This window comes from Peromyscus maniculatus, chromosome 19, assembly GCF_049852395.1.
Source record: "Peromyscus maniculatus bairdii isolate BWxNUB_F1_BW_parent chromosome 19, HU_Pman_BW_mat_3.1, whole genome shotgun sequence".
Classification (NCBI taxonomy): Eukaryota; Metazoa; Chordata; class Mammalia; order Rodentia; family Cricetidae; genus Peromyscus; species Peromyscus maniculatus.
Genome location: NC_134870.1, coordinates 3,526,894 through 3,545,866, shown reverse-complemented (window position 1 = coordinate 3,545,866; position 18,973 = coordinate 3,526,894). Strand labels below are relative to the sequence as shown.

Here is an 18,973-nt window from a genome sequence, read left to right as displayed (position 1 = left end):
TGTCTGCTGAGCCATCTATTGTCAATGTGAATTGGCTGAGGGCCATTAAGAAGTGAGCTTGGTCTTTCGTGGCGACGATGGTGATGACGATGGTGATGATGACGATGGTGACAATGTCGATGATGATGATGATGGTAACAGTAACAGTAATTCCTACCCTACAATTAGTGCTCACGGAATTAATGCTCACGGAGTTAATGCTCATGGAACCACTTACAATAGTGCTTGCATATGGTTAAAATACATTAAAATATTTTAAATAGTTTTTTTAGATAGGATCTATGTGATCCAGGCTGGCCTCAGGCGCACTCTACATCTCAGGATGGCTTTGAATTTGTGACCCTCCTGCCACCTCTTAAGTGCTGCGGTCACAGGCATGGCCCACAATACCCAGCTCTTTCAAGTCCTTTTAAGAAGGGAATGGATTGCCAATGAGTATGTTACGCACTGTGCCTACATTTATCACAGACATTCCGACTGGAAATAGGCACGCACTGGGGTGAGGAGACGGCTCAGTCAGTCATGTCGTGTAAGATGAGACCTTGAAGCCGGGCGTTGGTGGCGCACGCCTTTAATCCCAGCACTCGGGAGGCAGAGCCAGGCGGATCTCTGTGAGTTCGAGGCCAGCCTGGGCTACCAAGTGAGCTCCAGGAAAGGCGCAAAGCTACACAGAGAAACCCTGTCTCGAAAAAACCAAAAAAAAAAAAGATGAGACCTTGAGTCTAGACCCCTAGTACCAACACAGGAACACAGGAGCAGTGATGTGTGTTTGTAACCCAGCACAGCAGAGGAGCCGTGGGTTTGCCGGTCAGGTGCTCTAAATGAGCCAGCAAGCTCCAGCTTCAGTGAGAGACCGACCGTCTCACAACATAAGGTAGAGAGCAACCGAGGAAGACCTCCGGCCTCTGTACCGTGGGCACACACGGGCATTAAGACTATATGTGTGTCTTAGATACTGTGTGATGGAGGCCCTGCCCGGCTCTCCCCCTCCAGCTGGTCATGAACCAATACGTCTGTGATATCAAAATTACTAGAAAAGTGTAATGAGGAAGCTGTAGGAAATGGAAGTCCACCAAGCACATGCAGTTCAAAGCACTGAAACTTCCCAGGCATTACTGCTTAATATCATACTTAGATCCTACGAACCGTCAGCAAGAGTCACCTAATTAGCACTGTCTGTGGACCACCACAGGGCAGGTCCAGTCCAAACCACAGAAAACAAACATCCTCCTGCAGTCAAAGAACAACCATCTTGGAATGATACTCCACATGACACTACCACATGCTCTCTCTGTCATGCATTAGTGTTTCCTGGCATCTTGATGTGTGATGGTGAGGCCAGGGTCCTCTCACCCGCTCTGTGAGCTCACATCAAGACTCTCTTCCACACACCATCTGCCCTCCAGGAGACCCAACAGCACCGCTGGGTCTCCTCCTGGGAAGCCGTTCTGTCCCCTGGTGAACCCACGCTTGTGTTTTAAATGAAGAAGATACTTTGTGTGGACCGTAAAAGATGGAGGTTGCGGCCCTGCGTTTGTATCCTCACCTTGAGAGAGGAAACATCCCTGACAGCCCTGTGCCTGCCGCCTCCTCTCATTCACAGCAGCCACCACCCTGCAGCTGGAGCCTTATGCAAATGCTGAGGCAAGGGTTTGCTATTTTTACTGCCCATCTACGACTACAGCTGTGTCTGCTTACCTGTCAGCTACAACTGCTGTCTTTATCACACTTAAATTGTTTCTTGTGAATGCTATCTGACCACACTTTTATAACTTGCTTTCTTTACTGGAAACTGTATTTGTAGGTTGATCTGGGTGATATGCATGAGTCCAGCTCATTAGTATTTAGCACTGTAAGCAGTTAGCTTTTTTCTTAAAAATAAAAACATGATTATATAAAGTGTATTGTAACAAGCATCCGTTGTATAGGGTGTGTATATGTGCATGTATGTGTATGGATATGTGTTTGTATGTGCATGTGTGAGTGTGCATGTGTGTGTATATATGTGTATGTGTGCACGTGAGTGTGTGTGTGCATGCGTATGGATGTGTGTGTACATGTATATGTATGTGTGAGTGTTTGTATGTGCATGTGTGAGTGTGCATGTGTGTATATGGATATGTGTATGTGTGTGCACATGTATATGGTGTGTGTGCATGTATATGTGTGTATGTATGTATGAGTGTGCACGTGTGCATGTGTGAGTGTGCGTGTGTGTATGGATGTGTGTGAGTGTGCATGTGTGTGTACCAGGTGTGTACTTGCATGTAAGCAGAGGCCAGAAGAGGAGGTCAGATGTCCTGCTCTATAGAGCTTGTCTTATTCCTTGAGCAAGGGTCTTTCTCTGAGCCTGGGGCTAGGCTGGCAGCTGTCAAGTCCCAGTGAAACCCCCCCACCCCCAACCCCCACCCCGTCTTATCCCCGACAGAGCTGGGGTCACAGACACAACACATCTGTGTCCTCCAACTCAACAAAGGTGGGTTCCAACACTTTCAAACTGTGAAAGACTAGGTCCTGACCACAGAACTTTCACTAAATCTTGCAATTACCATCCACAAAGTGAGGCCTGAGAGAACCTCCTTTTGGCCTATGTGAACTCAAAGCCTGGGAACAGCCTCAGGTGCAGATAAAGCCACAAATTTAGGTGACTAAGGCCATGCACACTGGGAAAGGTGACAAAAGGCAGTTAAACTTCATTTAACTAGAATTGGGAGAAGACAGACCACCAGTTCCTGTACAAACAAAAGCCTCTCCTGTCCTGCGAACGAGCTGCGGATCTTGCAGCAGCTCTGCCAGCCTGGGAACACCCACCTTATTGGCAGCATCCCGGGCCTGCTGAATGAGTTCTCGGATTCGGTCCACATTGTCAGAGATGTTCCCCAGGGGCAGCAATTGCTGGTTGATACTTTCAATCTTGATGAAAAGATCAGGCAACTTCTTGGTTAATTTCTTTACTGTTGGCAAAATGAGAAAATGGAAATATTACACAGTACATTGAGAAAAGGTTAAATGCAGACGTTCTTGATGGGAATGTTTGTTCTGGCAATCTGGGAACAAGATGGATCATAATCATGCAAGACTCTCCTAAATTCATTATAGATTTCTGTAATGATGTAGATATCAAATTATTTTCCTTGGTTAATATGGAAAAATATTTCTTTTTTATCTTTTAGTAGCAATCATAAGTTAATATATCATGATTAAGAACTCCCACAGTATCAAAAAAAAAGAAGGAAAAGAAAAGAAATGAAGTAAAATAAAAATCTATCGGCCCCGCTGGGGCGGGGAGGTGGCTTAGCCGCAGAGTGACTGCCGTGCACACAGGAGGAGTTCAGACCCCAGAGCCCTGGAAGAAGCTGGCGCAGCAGTGTGAGTGTGTGCCCAGCACGGAGAGGTGGGGAGACTGGTGAGACCGCCGGCCAGCTACTCTGCGTCATCTCCAGGTAGCAGCTCCAGCTTCAGTGAGAGACCCTGTCTCAGAAACTAAAGCGGAGGCTCGGGAGATGCCCAGTGGGGACATCAGCTGCTGTTCAAGAATGAGGACCTGAGTTTGAATCCCCAGAACCCACAACTGAATGTGGTGCGTGAGTCCACCATACCAGTGCTCCTAGAAGGGGCGGGGGCAGAGACAAGAGACTCGCCAGCTCCTCACAGGCCAGCTAGTGTGGCGCACACAGAGTGAACCACAAGCAACCCTGCCTCAAAACAAACAGGAAGGCAAGGACCAGCACTCAAAACCGTCCTCTGGCTGGGCATGGTGACGCAGGCCTTTAATCCCAGCACTCAGAAAGCAGAGGCAGGAGGATGTCTGAGTTTGAGGCCAGCCTGGTCTACAGAGCGAGTTCTAGGGCAATCAGGGCTACAGAGAGAAACCCTATATCAAAACCACCAAAACAAAGAAAGAAAGAAACAAATAAATAAAAAAGCTGTCCCCCAACCTCCACACACATGCTCTGGCATATGCATGCATATATATGTACACACACACACACACACACACACACACACACACACACACACGCACGCACGCACGCACACGCACACGCATACGCACACGCACACACACACTTTCTTAAGAGACAGGAAGAACATAGGGCACGGTGGTATACATCTTCAATCCTATCACTCAGGAATCAGAGACAGGTAGATATTTAAGTTAAGGGGCAGCCCGATATGTATATCAAGTTCCAGGGCAGCTGGGGATATATGGATATACACTGGGACCTTGTCTCAGGGAGAGAGAGAGAAAGGAGGAGAGAGGCAGGAAAATGACTGAAGAATATACTTAACATGAACTTCTGGAGACTATTGACCTGCATACATTCATGAACACACAAACACATACATCACGTACACATCACACACACAAAAGGGGGAAAGGAGACACACTCCCCGTCTCTCTAACAGACCACTTGCTGTTTGATCACACGATTCTAACTTGAGGTCAGACTTCACCAAAAAGGAACTGAAATGGATGGAGGCCTTAGCAATGGAGAACACAGCTAAGACACCCTGCCCGGAGGATGCCTCATACCTGAGTTATTGGCATCGGTCAGAGCCTTGTTGAAGTCCTCACTCCGTGTGCTCCCGTAGCTGTCCTTAATTCTTCCCAAATCTGTCTGGATGGGGTTGAGCCCGTCCAGAAGCTCGCTTGTTATACCATTGGCCTTCCTGACCATGTTCTTCGCACCGCTGATCATACTGTCGACATCACCTGGTGCACACACATAGGGAGGCATAAGGACATGAAGCATTCTTCCCAAGAAACTACAGCCAGGGGTCCAGGGTGACATTACCTCTCTGTAACCCATGAAGACCATCACGGACGGCAGTGAGGTTGGCATCTAGCAGGCCCTTCTGAACTGACACGGTGTTCAGGGTTTGCTGCAGGCTGTGGAGAGCTGGGCCGACTTCTAAAGGAAGGAAGGAGGAGAGAAAACACCAAGAGGCAATTACTTCGTGGATTTGGATGTTCCGTGGGCGTTCGTGGCCTCTGAAGTGGCGGTGTCTTCAGACCATTGAGTACGTGTGTACCTTGGTCACCACCCCACAGATGCTCCTGCAGTGCCCAGCCCCACAGCTCTGGGGGCTCTGGGTACAGAGGCTGGAAGAGCAGTTACCAGAGCCTTGTGGTGACCAGCTGAAAGGACACACCCAGAGGAGAGCTGCAGAATAGATCAGGGGACAGCTGGACTTCTACTCTGACCTGAGCAGAGGAAGCTTGCCGAAGGGGTGTCCTAACATACAGTGTGCGGCTGACACTGGCTGGGACTTAATGCTACTGAACACTTGTTCAATGAATGAATGCTGGAGTGAACAAATGAATGATGCAGAAAAGATGCCTTGCAGCCAAGACAAGACTGTTCTTGAGAGAGCCTCACGCAAAGGACACAAAGTGGATGTCTGTTTCTGCCTCTGCAGAACAATGAAAGGACCCGTCCTTAGGGTTCTCTGCAGAGATGCTCCAAGTGACACATCAAAAATAAACTGATGAACAAGATGGTCCAAATCCACATCCCTGGCTGGAATGCAGCCATCTTTGGGATGTAGGAAGTGACTGGCCAGTGTATTAACACCATGCTGATAACACATGGCTCTTTATGACTCCAGGACTGTTTTAGTTAGCAACATGGTCAGTATTCCACCATACTTAAAACACCTACCTTTGCCACAGCCACGCCACCCTAGCACTGAAGAGGTGCAGAGAGGAGGATTGATAGAGGGCATGCTTAGCATGTTCAAGGCCCCGAGTTCAATTCACAGCCATGAAAAACAAATAGACGAGCAAACAACCACAAACGTACCAATCCAACTCTAAACTTGTGTAATGAAGACAGACCTAATTCCCTACCATCTTAATGTTGATTAATGATTGCACATCAGAACATACTTTGTCAGGGTTTTACTTTTTGTGCATTTGATTTTCAAAAATATTTAGTAAGCAATTTACAGAGTCTTCATCTACCCCTCAGAATGGACAGGGTAGCCGAGCGAGGACGGAGAGTCCAGATGCCCGCCTGGCCATGGCTTCCCGGGAGAGACCATAACATTTCAAGGGCAGTATTTTCAAAGCTTGGGGACTGCATAGTTTCGGATGGCTTCTATCCCTGTGTCCCAAAGCCTCTACCCTTGAGCTACATCCCATGTTAAGACAATTTAATTATTTTTTAAGTACATAAGATGAAAAATTACCAAAGATGCTTAAAATTTTCTCATGGCCCATGTTAGCCTTATTTTTGGACACTTTCAGTTGCTAAGATTTTAGGGCTTTTGGTATCCTGAAGCAGTTGCTGTAATAACCTGGAATGAACGGCCTTCATACGTGGCTTCCCACTGCCAGGGGCACCAGTGGATTAACTAAGAGTGCCTCCGAAGTCAGGCCAAGGAAGGCTAGCATTTGCAAGAGTTCTTCATCTGTACGAGACCTGAGTCAAGTCCATGCAGGATGGATAGGGGCTGTGTTAGGACTCTTGGTAAATGCACGGCACCGATAACATAAACCGTGGGTGCAGACATGTCCTTTATGTTGTCACTGGGATCAGAACACGCCTTTGCATCTGCCCGCCCCCAGGCGGACTTGACTGTCCCTGCCGCCCACCCTTCTGATACCTTGCTGTAGCTTCTTCTGCGTTATCTTGGCCTCGTTTAACAGCTCATCGCTGTCGGAACTCAGGGTCTTAGCTCTTCTTGGAAGATCTTCCTTTATCAGTGTCTGAAAGCAAAATGTTTATCAGCCTTGAGCAGACACGATACCTTAGCAAACGCAGAGTAAGACTTCACCTTAGGCCCAATCCCTTATCTTTAATCTTTAAAGAACAGGATTTGAACGAATGAATTGCACACTGTGGCCTAACGATGCGGTTAGGACTCTAGGCAGACGCGCGCCTGTGGCTTGGGGAGCTGGCCTGATCTCCGGTGACAGATGGCTTAAGCCCCTACGAAACCCCTGCAATCACTTACTTGCTTTGAGGCTTTCAAGCCTTGGAACCTGAAAGTCTTTGATCTTTCAAGGCCCAGCTTCCCAACTCTAATATTGAGTGCTCTATCCTTTATTTCTTGTATACGGAGATATTATACAGAGCACCAAAGATCCTGTAGGCCTCTACAGACATGCCTAGATTTAAGACTAAATCATTAAAAAAATGGCAACCCAGTTAATTCCCAAAATCTTTCTTTTGGTAAACATCAATTATTAACTAAGGTTTAAAAACACCTAGTGAAAAGCAGGATATACTATTTGTTTAGGTTCAAAATTGACAGTGGTATGCTTTCTATCTGATTGTATAAATACACTTTAACCACACTCTTGATATCAAATAGTAAATGCAGAAATGGTCCATACCAAGAACAAACTCAAGTCTATACCTATAACAAGCTCTGACTTTAAATAAATAATTTTTAACACTGTTCCGTGCATAGGAGAGTAAGAAAACAAGCTGCCTCCAGAGCCAGTCCAGAAAGCCGGTGCAGCTCCAGGTACCCACTTGGAGGGCAGACTCCGAGGCGCTGGTGGCCTTGCTGGCTGCATCCTCCGCTGCTCTGATGGCATTGAGGATGTTCTCGTAGGCGGTGGCAGCATCCACAGCACAGCGTACCAGCTCATCCCCGCTGGTATTTCTCTTTATCCTGGAAGATGACACAGGGTGGGGGTAGGTCATCCAGATCCTTTCTCTGCCTGGGGATGCCATCCTCCCAATGAGTGTGCAACATGTGCTCTGCACTTGCTATTCTGTTCCCAGGGCACAACTGAGAGACAGATCTCACTGCAAGTCTGGTTTTGACTTAGTCTATGGGTTCTGGATGGGACTTTGGCCTTGGTCCAGCCCTCCACCCTGTTCCCGGGTCCTAGCCAGCCCAGTGAGGACCTTGCCTGATACTCAATCAACCCATGATGTCTGGACCTCTGCAGCCAGGCACTTACTCTTCCAGCTGCTTCGCCAGCTCCTGTAAAGACTGCGCATGCTTCTCAGCCTCCACTACCAGGGATGTTTTGCTGGCAGATCTGGAGAGCTCTTGCACTTTGCTGCTTAGCTCCTGTCTTGCTCCATTCAAAGCCACAGCTAAGCTTTCATATTCCTAATTTTTCCAAATAAATAATATAAAATCAAGCAGTGAACATGTACGCCAGTTTCTCAAACTCCTTCATAAATGATGTTCTAATGAGAATTTATATTTTCTAAGTCATTTTTATCATATCAACTATGATATGAGGTGAGGTTCAGCTAAATGGAAGGGCTACTAATGATATAGAAATAGATACTGGGAAAGATTACTTCAAAATGCCCACAAGGCTACTAAGAAGTCTGTCAGGCTTTTATCAAGTCTTTGATGTCTTCCATCAAGAAAGGCATGTTTGATATTTTTAAAATAGCATCGCAATGCTTGTTACCACAAAAGTGACTTGCTCATTGTGGACAAATGCGGTAATGTAGACAGACTTAAGGGAAGCCCAGCGTTCATCCCCCTCTCCCAGCAGAGAGCTCTGTCTAAAGGGGTTTTCTCAAAAGTCAATAGGTTCGCCTATTGCGTTGTCTCCTGAGCATTCGACTAGTTTGGTTGTTTCTAGAGAACCCGAGTCTTCTACCTTCTGGCTTTTGTCCATCTGCTGCAGGAGATTGTTGGTCAGGAGCAGGGAAGAGTCTGCCGTGGCCAGGTACTTGGTGAAGTCATTCTTCAGGGAATTCATTTCTTTCATTTGTCTCTGGAGAGAATAAAAGAGCCCATGTGCACACATTCCACGACACATTAGCAGAAAGCACAGACATGTTTACGGAACAACAGGAAATAAGTCAGAGTCCATTGTTTTCTTGAAGCTGACAGTAGCTAGCCTGCTGTAAGTGATGGGGCCTGAATTCCCACGTTGCTGCGTTACCATGGTATCCTCTGCCAGCACGGCTGAAGAAGTCATACCCTGGGCAACCCCACCGGTGAGGTGGGGGCATGTTATTAAGATCTGCTTTGGAGAACAGAACGTAAGATTTCAACTAAATAAATGCACCAGGGCCAATCGCCTCCACACACTAGACCCAGTGAGCATGCAGCGGTCATCTGAATGAAAGATGGTGCAGCCAGGAGTCTGCCAGGCTGGATGGCGTAGACTGGGACCCACACTGCTGGAGCGTGCCCTCTTCCCTGGCATAACCAGAGATGCACACAGAGGTCCTGCTGTCCAGGACAGCACTGAGCTGAGCGCATCACCCACTAAGGTGATACTGGTTTGTGTTTCTCAGCTTCCTCCTCTTTGTGTGCCATTCATGTTATTCAATTCCGGTCTGTCATTGACAACCCTTCATGTATTTTTTTGTTGTTTTGATATAGGATAGTCACCATCAAAAATATCAACTATAGGGCTGGGGTGTTGGCTTGATTTTAAAACAGTTGCCTAACGTGAGACCCTGGGTCTGATTCCAAATGTGCCAAAAGAGAAAGCCTCTACCTGCCTGCCATCTATCTATCTATCTATCTATCTATCTATCTATCTATCTATCTATCTATCTATCTATCTATCTATCTATCTATCGTATGTGTTTGTGTGTGTATGAGTGTCTGTATGTTATATGTCTATGTGTCTCTGTGTGTCTCTTGTGTGTGTGTGTGGTCTGTCTCTCTTGTGTGTATGTGTGCATGTGCTGAAACCTTAATCTCGAAATTCTGCCCTTATAATGGCATGTGCCCTATCCTTCTGCCTCTTTCCTATAAACAGGTAGATAATTGTTTCAAACAATTGATGACTTTCTCATTCACTCAGCAACCTTGTCCCTCTGATGGGCAGGCTGTGGCAGTTAGTGAGGCTCTTGCCAGAGGTTCCAGAGTCCTCTGAAATCGAGGAAGTGAGGTCACTTCTGCATTTAATGCCTCACTCCTGGCTGATCAGGGTCTGAGGCAGAAAAACCAGACAGGTGCCTGGTCGTGCCTCCCGTTCCCTTCAGCCCCACCATTAATGAAAGCATGAGGAAGCTTCTGCCTGCGGCTCACCTGGATGGCTCCTAGAACCCCCTCATTTTCACCGTTGAGGCCAGTGGCCTGCTTTGCCTGGGCAGCTGCCTCCTGGAGAACAGCACGCAGGTCCTGCAGTTTGGCTTCATAATCATTTAACGAATCGCGAATATTCCTTAGCAGTCCATTGTTCTCCACCTGGTGGGTTTCCAGCCAGGTCCTGAGTCGGTTCAGCACTGCAACACAATTTCCGATTTTCACCTGAGAGATGAGTTTACTTAAGCTGGGTGTCAGAACAACAGAAAGAGGGCCACCTTCCTGCTCACTCCACGACGCTTCCACAGCCTTGGAGGGAACAGGACAACAAAGCTCACTTTCATAGACCTATCGTGTGCACTCATGCACTGTCTTTCTGCTGCCATGGTAAGCACCCAGGAACAGTAGCTATTGTTCTCATTACTGATGAGAAGACAGTCTGAAGGATAAATGACCTCAAATGTAGGAGCTGAGCAGAATAGAAGGCCATGATCCTTCCACAAGGATTAGTGTTGATTAGCACAAATGTCACACATCAGCTGCAACCTGCACATGTGCCCTAGATATATCATATTACCAGAGAACAAATATCCATATGAAAGACATATGGTAAATTAATATGGTTATTTTTGACCCAGAAAGGCATTTTCTCTACATTTACATATACCTAACTAGTTACTCAGATATTTGGTTTGGGCAATGTTTTATAATAATAGTGCCAATGTTATTTTGTTAGTAAAAAATTCAGCTGTGATAAAGAATCTTTAAAAATAGTTTAATGGAGCTAAGCGTGGTGTCTCGTGCCAGTAATCTCAACACGTGAAACGCTGGGGTGGTAGGGACTGCACATCAAAGCCATTCCGGGCTATGGAGTGAGGCACTACCTCCAAGGTGAGGGCAAGAATGGCGTCTGTGAGAGAATTAGAAGAGAGGAAATCGTCACCAGAAAGAGGTTTGTACAGATGAAAGGGCCACTCGTGGGTGGCTCACGCCCACGGGGCCAACACTCGGAAGCCTGAAGCTGGAGGACTACCAGGAGTTTTGGCCAGCCTGGGCTAAAGAGTGAGACTTCACCTCAAAGACAAAAAAGTGGGGGAGGACAAGGCACAAATATTTTAATTTTAGGGTCACTTCTGAGGTCATTTACATTGTGGTAGGATGTCATGCCTCATGAAAACTTGAAGAAAAGACTAGGGGCAAAAGGGGCAGCCCATTCCCACTGCGGCCTCTAGCAAGGTTTGCGGAAATGAGGCCTTCCTCCCACAGCCCAGAGCTCTAGAGTGCCCTTAGAATACGGCATTTCGAGTTGGTTAGAGTGGACACAGAAATCGGGGCTGGTCTTACGGCGCTGGGCTTCTGTTTTCTCGGCCTCTGCTTCTCTGAGGTGCTTTCTGAAGTCTCGGCCTCGAAGCTCCCGCATCATGCGCTGGGCTTCTGCCAGCTCCCTGGACCAGTCGCCCACCTGCATGTCCGTTCCTTCTCCACCTGGCCTAGCGATCTGCTTCAGGAGAACTGGAAAACATCAAGTAGCTTATTAAACTGGGGGTTCTGGAAGCTTTGTGGAGAGTCCTGTTCATCTTTAAGTATCACAGTGGGATCTTCTTTCATAACGTGGTACTCTCAAAAATAAACTCTTCATTCAGCACACAACAAAAGCTACGCAATAGGTTTTAATTGGGCTGGGTAACTTTTCTTACTGTGCACGTTCTGGATGATGTTTTTAATCTTCGTGTCTAATTCTTTGGCGCTTTGGGTTGTCCGGTCAATGTTGTTATATAATGTTTGTGCTTTTCTGGAATTGACTTGTGCCTACATCAAAGTAAACTCATTAGGAGTGAATAAAGTAAAAGGGAAAACGAAACTGAAAACATCCACAAGGGAGGGAAAGGTTAAGGTAAAGGACTCAATACATCACCTTTTCCTGGACAGTTTCGAATTCACGGTTCAAATGGCCCAGTTCTTTTTCCAGGCCGTCCAGTTTGGACCCGTGGCTTGAGATGGTGGACCGGAGGCCCAGCAGCTGGCTCTGAAAGCAGACACAGAGCTAAACCCTTCGGACCAGACATTGCCCAGCCGTCTAAGTTCTATTCAACAAGCCAACGCTGGCTCCATGGGGCGAGGCGGGGGATGGGGTTCTTTGAAGTAACTTACAAGATGAATCTACTTTCTGACGTAAATTAGGATACGGTTGTGAGGTAAAGCAAATGGGTTGGCCCTCTTTCCACCACTACAATCAATTTAATAAATCATTATAGATAAAAGATAATCAACTGACAAAGAAAAGGCTTCTCCTGGCTCACAGTTTTAGGGGTTTTAGCCCCATGGCCTTGGGTCCCTGGGGAGGTAGCGCTTCACAGTAGAAGCACATTGTGAGCAAGGGGATGAAACTGAGGAAGAGGAAGAGCTGGGGTCCGACAAAGCCCCTGGAGAGCATGTGCCCAATCCTAAAACACCTACCACCGTCTCTTACACTTGGAACACCCCTTCAGAGCTTAGGCATTGGGAAGAGGGGGGCACTAAAGACCCAAACTACAGCAAATCCAACAGACAAGAGATTTTTTTACTTGAATTAATGACTTTGCCTTATAAAAGCAGTACATATAGCTGTTTGCGCTGAAAGAAGCTTTATATTCAAAGAGGCCCGTCTCACTGTAGGGGAATTCTGAGTGGCTATAGTTGGATGTCCTCACGTTCAAATGAGAAGTTGGCATGCCTAAGGAAACTGGATGACGTGTCTGAGGCAGCACAGCTGGTCACTGATTGATTGTGTTGGGTCACAATCCAGTTCCCTATTCGTTTATTGCTGTTATATCATTACTGAATTGCCTTATTACTTTTAAAGGTGACATTGCCACGCATATTTAGAATAGGGATATTTATTTATTTATTTATTTATTTATTCATTTATTCATTTATTTATTTATTTAGGTTTTTTTCGAGACAAGGTTTCTCTGTGTAGCTTTGGTGCCTGTCCTGGAACTTGCTCTGTAGACCAGGCTGGCCATGAACTCACAGAGATCCACCTGGCTCTGCCTCCCAAGTGCTGGGATTAAAGGCGTGCACCACCACCGTCCTGTGGTGATATTGTGTCTCCCAATATATTGTGCACCCTAATAAACTTATCTGGGGTCAGAGAGCAGAGCAGCCACTATATATAGAGGCCAGAAAATGGTGGCACACAGACCTTTAATCCTAGCATTCCGAAGGCAGAGATCCCTCTGGATCTCTGTGAGTTCAAAGCCACACTGGAATCCGCCAGGCATGGTGACACATGCCTTTAATCCCAGGAAGTGATGGTAGGAAGCAGAAAGGTATATAAGGCATGAGGACCAGGAACTAGAGTCTGTTAAGCTCTTAGGCTTTTAGCAGCAGCTCAGCTGAGATGCATTCAGATGGGACGCAGAGGCTTCCAGTCTGAGGAAACAGATCGGCTGAGGAATTGGCAAGGTGAGGTTGGCTGTGGCTTGTACAGTTTCTCCCATCTTTCAGCATTCACCCCAATACCTGACTCTGGGTTTGTTTTTTTTAATAAGATCTTTTAAGATTTGTGCTACACTGCCTGGCTCTAGAATAGGGATTATTTTTAATTTTTGGAGGAGGGATGTAATACCTTGAAAGAGAGAGTTAAATAAAAGGATTCCATTGCCTCCGTCTGTGTATCAGAGACAATGCGGAGAAAACCAGACCCAGGTCTGCAGCTTAGCAGTGAGTCTGACGCTCCAATGAGGGTATTCCAAACCACTGGGTGTAGGTATGTTCTCACGAGCATGGAAAATGTCAGTTCGTTTTCACTGAGCTGTCTCGGAATTTGTGTGGCAGAGCAGTAAGACAGACAGATCACTGTAACTTTACAGTGGGAAAGCCAAGCATTGCTGAGCGGCCACGAGCGAAGGGTGGGAGAAAAGCGTGGGAGCATCGGGCCACGGGTAAAGGTGGGGAGCAAAGCGTGGTCTTTAGACTTTGGGTTTGAATCCCAGCTGTGTGAATATGCTGTTGTTCTTACAGCATCTACCTGTCAGCTAAATGAAAACACTCTTTCTCCAAGAGACCTTGTGGGACGTGAGTGAGACCCAGGACAGCACCTGGCGTACAGCATCCGCGCAGAGACACCAGATAAGCAACTGCCTCACAGAGCCTCCTTTTCTCTCGCCACAGAGAGGGTCCTTTCCTTCTCTATATTAAACCCATAAACCACGCAGTCGAATTCCTTAAGGGGTGAGAAGGAAACTCTTCCAGGATCACTTCCAGACGGAGCCGCTGGCATCAGTTCTCATCCCAAAAGCACTCACTAAACCTCGCCCAAAGCCTTTCACTGTGGCTAGCCTTGGCTTTACCTCATCAACCCTTGTACTTCAGTAACCATATTTTTCCATTTCAGTGATTTTCAGTCAGTCTTCTCATCTCTTACTTAATTTCAAGAGAGATTTTCTCCACATCTCATTTCTCATTTCTTCTAATGGATGCTATTCTTTCAAGAAACTTTCAGACTGCCCAGTTATTTTCATTTCTCTAAACTGCCCTCGTCTCTTCTCTGCTGCATTTCTGGTTAATGTGTCTGTCGAACATTTGCAGACTCAATCAATCATCGGGAGTGTTCTCCTTCCTCCACACTCCCTCTGTCATCTCTAGTGATCTCATAGCTATCACAGCCCGAACACGAAACCTTGTTCCCCGAGTCTAAGGCCAGGCCATACATTAGCAGTTCAGAACACGAATACTATAACGATGTTGAGGATGTTGTTTTCTAGCATGAATCCAGGCTTGAGGATGCCATTTTCCAACACGGATCAGGCTTCTGGGCTTGTCTAGGCCCTGGTCAGAAGACTAGGACTCCCATGGCCCACCTCTTTTCTCCTTTTGTCAACAAAGGGCATTGGACAGTTTCAAGGTTTTGTGTTCAGCCCTCATTAACGGGAAGAGTAACCCTCAGGATTACTTGGGGGAGCTTGGCTCAGGCCTGTGGCCCCATCTCTTCTCATAATGCCCTCCTAACTCCCTCATTTCCAAGGACACTGAGAGCACTGACCCAGGTGGACTATATCCCAGCTTTGGAACAAACCTCAACACATCCAAAGGCATTGAAATCCTACATAGTTTGCTTCTGACCACAAAAGGAACAAATTATAAATCAACACTAGAAAGCCATTAGAAAAAAAAATCTCTGATCTAGATTTACCAATACACTTCTAAATTACTTGTGGGTTATTCATACATCACAGGGAAATAGAAACGTGTTTTGAATTGAATGAGAATGAAAACAATACTGTGAAATAGTATTTAAGCAATACAGCAAAAGTAGTATTTAAGAGAAGCATTTCTTCACAGCAATAAATCCTTATGTTAGTAACAAGAAAGTTTTAAATCAGTAAAACAAGCTTTGATCATAAGAAACTAGAAAATGGATAGCAAATTATCCCACAGAATATAGAAAGAAGAAGCGAAATATATGTGTGAGAGTAGTAATCAGTTAAGTTTGATAGTATGCCCATTTAGCAGAATAATAGTAGCACCCTTGAGGCCTAATAGTACTAGTACCCTTGAAATCCCCAGTCTGGTTCTTGACCAGATTCACTATACCAGCCATACGCTTCCTCCTAGTTGGTCACCCCCTGACGTTTTTGCCACTTTGCACCCATGGACATATCTTGCCATGTTGGTCATTATTGTAGTGTGTAAGGTTCAGGGCTGGCTAGGATGGCTGATGACATTTTTCTCCACAGTAGCCTGCAGAGAACCTCTGAGCACTATGATAGCCACTCAGCAAGAAAGAATCTTCCTGGTCAGTACCAACTTGATTCCTCCATGACCTGAGAAAAATCTGTATCTCTCAATGTAAAGATTAGTCAGCTCTCAGCTCGTCAGAGAGTTTCTTTGTGCAGTGGTTGGTAGTTAACACAGAACCTCAGAACTGGCCATAGTACACAGAGAGTGTCAGCTGAGTGCTCAACACAAATGGGACCTACAACCAACTCTTACTCATGAAGAAATAAATGAGCTAATGAGTCTACTATCTTTTGTACAAATTCCAAATACTGATTATTAAAAGAAGAACCATCTAAGGACCACCTAGGCTCACATAACTTCCCGAGAAAATTCTAGCAACTATTTTAAGAGGAATAATACTAGCTTTGAAGAAGCCCATGTTTGAGTCTTCTGAATGCAGGACATGGAGCTGAATGCTTTATGAGAAAGCAAGCTTAGGAATGTTCAGTGAGCAATGAACTCACACTCACAAGTGTCAGACCTGTGTGTTGGTGAGCACTTCTCACTGGTGAGAACTGACTTGGGTTTTAAGTGGAGTGCCTGTACCCCGATTCCTGTCTAAGGAGCAGACATTTACACACACTCTATATCCAGCTCTCTGCATCCATGGTTCTATGTCCATGGATTCCACCAGGTCCAAAGATTTTGGGGGGAAAAAAAGTATTTGTACTGAACATGTAGTGCTTTTTTCCTGATTATTCCTTAAACAATGTGGTAGGATGGTTATTTGGATGGATTTATACTTACTCATTGTTATAAGTAATCTAGAGATGATGTAATGTTTACAAGCCAGAATGATGGGTCTTAAGAAAGTCCTAGGCCATGTCATATTAGGGATGCGAGCATCTGCAGGTTTGGTTTTCCATAGAGGGTCCCAGAACCGATTCCCCAGTACAGAGCAAGGCCCAGCCACACTCACTCAGCACCAGTCTGGATCCCCACTGAAGGCTTACCCTCAGGTCCTTGGCTTGCGTCTCCACGTGCCGGATCTGTTCTAGAACACCAGCGCTCACACTCAGGCTCTGCAGCTTTGACTTCACTAGGCGGAGTTCCTCACCCATGGTGGCCAAGTCATTCAAGAGTGTCATCACACAGCTGTCACAGTCTGCAGGGGCCACAGGGAAAGCCGGATATGCTGTAGGCTGCAGCCCAGAAAAGCCACAGAGAACAGCAGGGTTCTGTAACCTGTCCCTCAAACACAGATGATCACAGGCAGAAGTCACACCCCTCCATGGCTCATGGAGGGATGTGCACTCTGAAGAAGAAAGAATTGGATGTGCGAGAGCATTTTTACTAGAAATGGTGACTCTTAGCAGCTTGTTGCTTATTTTACCTGTGGTCACCCTTTGTTTATGGGGTATCTGCTAATGACTATTTTTGTTGATTGGTTTTGAGGCTGGGTTTTACTAAGCAGCCCAAGCTACATCAAATTAGTGATCCTCATGCCTCAGTATCCCATGTGATGAGATTACAGACATGTGCCACTACACACAGATGATTAGACCCTATGTTAAGTGGGTCCTCAGAAGGTCCCCAGAAGTTGTATGAGGTGGGCATTCAGTGTCCATTCTATACATAACTGAGACTTGGAGAGGTAAAGTGGCCTGTGGGTGGTAGACAGCTGAGAGGTGATGGGGCAGGATCTGAGCCAACATTGTCCTTCCCTGTCCTCTTATTTTTGTTGTCCCAGACTAGCAAGTGCCCAGTCCAGTCCAGCACTCATGCATCTTAAATGAAACACAGCTCGGGAGAGGCAGGGAGGGATTTTCTTTTCTCACCATCGCATTCTTCTGCAGGGCTGCCGTCTTTGGGTTCTTGGCTTACACAGTCTAAAGTCAGGAGGGAAAAAAAGACATTTTAATTTACTTGCTCTTCATCTGCCTTTTAACTTGGTTTCAGAAAAGCCCATTTTGGAAGGTTTGAGTCGCCCAGTCACAAACGTCACTGTCCCCGGCTCTCCACTTTCACCTGCCATCGCCATGAGCGTGGACTTCTTTGGTGGCCTCCTTCACTATTTCTCTTCTAAGAAGGGCATTTCTCAGAAATGGCATGTCTTTCTTTCCTTTTTCTCTTTTGGTAGAGATTCAGCTGGGGTCTCACACATCAGACCATCACCCAGCCATGGAGCAACATCATCAGTCCTCTCGTTACTCAGGTTATTTTTGTTTTTTAAGACTTGATTTTAGTGTGTGTGTGTGTGTGTGCCTCATCTATACAGATACCTGTGAAGGCCAGAAGAGGGCACTGGGTCCCCTAAAGCTGGAGTTACAGTTGTGAGCTTCCTCATATGCAGGGTGGGAACTGAGCCCAGGTCCTTTGGAAGAGCAGCCATCATTCTTAAACACTAAGACATCTCCAGTCCCCTGTTACTTTTAAAAAACAGGGTCTCACTATGTTGCCTAGGCCAGACTTGAACTTCTGAGGGCCTGCTCCAATCTAACAACTGGTGTTAACCCGTTTGTTCTGTCTTGGTTTGGGGACAGTTACTTGATCTGCCATAACCTGCACATTCCCAGTTTAGTTCTTCAAGTTGCCCACAATCGGGAGAGAGTTCACCTAAGTACATCTCTGCCGCTTTCCTAACACATCCTTTCAGCATTTTCTATGAAAGAAGAGAATATTCCTCTGTTCTGTTCCAAGTTTTTCTGAATGAATCCATACAAACTGTGACAAATTATCTTTCACACAGTGTATACTATCCAAACCTCTGACTTGAACACATCCCAGAACTTGTATAGCTAAGAAAGAAAGAACAGCTGAGTGGAGGTGGTGCACCCCTTTAATCCCAGCACTCATGAGGCAGAGGCAGGTGGATCTCTGTGAGTCTGACTGGATCTCAGGGAGCCTGGTCTATAGAGTGAGTTCTATGACAGCCAGAGCTGTTACACAGAGAAACCTTATCTCGAAAAAACACACACACACAGAGACAGACAGACAGATAGACAGACAGAGACAGAGACAGAGAGAACACCTTAATTTCTTCAGGCTCACACAGAAAGAGCTGACAGAAATAACTGTAGAGGGGGACTAGAGAGAGAGGTGGTAAAGAGCTACTTTGCCAGCGGCCTGAGTTCAAGTCCCAGCTCCCCTCAGGTGGCCTAACTGTAACTCCAGTTCTAGGGGATTCTGTGCCTCTCACTCCCACTGACACTGGAGCTCATGTGTACATACCCTCAGACACACATGTGCACATAACTTTAAATAAAGCTGTTTAAAAAAACTACAGTGTCCCAGGAAC

General features: G+C 46.2%; 1 protein-coding gene across 2 annotated transcripts in view; it reads right to left on the bottom strand.

Annotated features, from left to right (window-relative positions):
• Positions 1–18,973, bottom strand: part of Lama3 (laminin subunit alpha 3) — a 234,597-nt gene that overhangs the window by 41,492 nt on the left and 174,132 nt on the right. For both annotated transcript variants that reach the window (XM_076554744.1, XM_076554745.1), the window contains 13 exons: positions 17,514–17,564; positions 16,689–16,840; positions 11,888–11,998; positions 11,670–11,781; positions 11,317–11,484; positions 9,976–10,172; positions 8,585–8,701; positions 7,922–8,076; positions 7,485–7,626; positions 6,610–6,712; positions 4,797–4,913; positions 4,535–4,714; positions 2,812–2,954 (listed from right to left, as the gene is read on the bottom strand). In XM_076554744.1, coding sequence (XP_076410859.1) covers positions 2,812–2,954; positions 4,535–4,714; positions 4,797–4,913; positions 6,610–6,712; positions 7,485–7,626; positions 7,922–8,076; positions 8,585–8,701; positions 9,976–10,172; positions 11,317–11,484; positions 11,670–11,781; positions 11,888–11,998; positions 16,689–16,840; positions 17,514–17,564 — 1,748 coding nt within the window. The remainder of the gene's footprint in view (positions 1–2,811; positions 2,955–4,534; positions 4,715–4,796; positions 4,914–6,609; positions 6,713–7,484; positions 7,627–7,921; positions 8,077–8,584; positions 8,702–9,975; positions 10,173–11,316; positions 11,485–11,669; positions 11,782–11,887; positions 11,999–16,688; positions 16,841–17,513; positions 17,565–18,973) is intronic.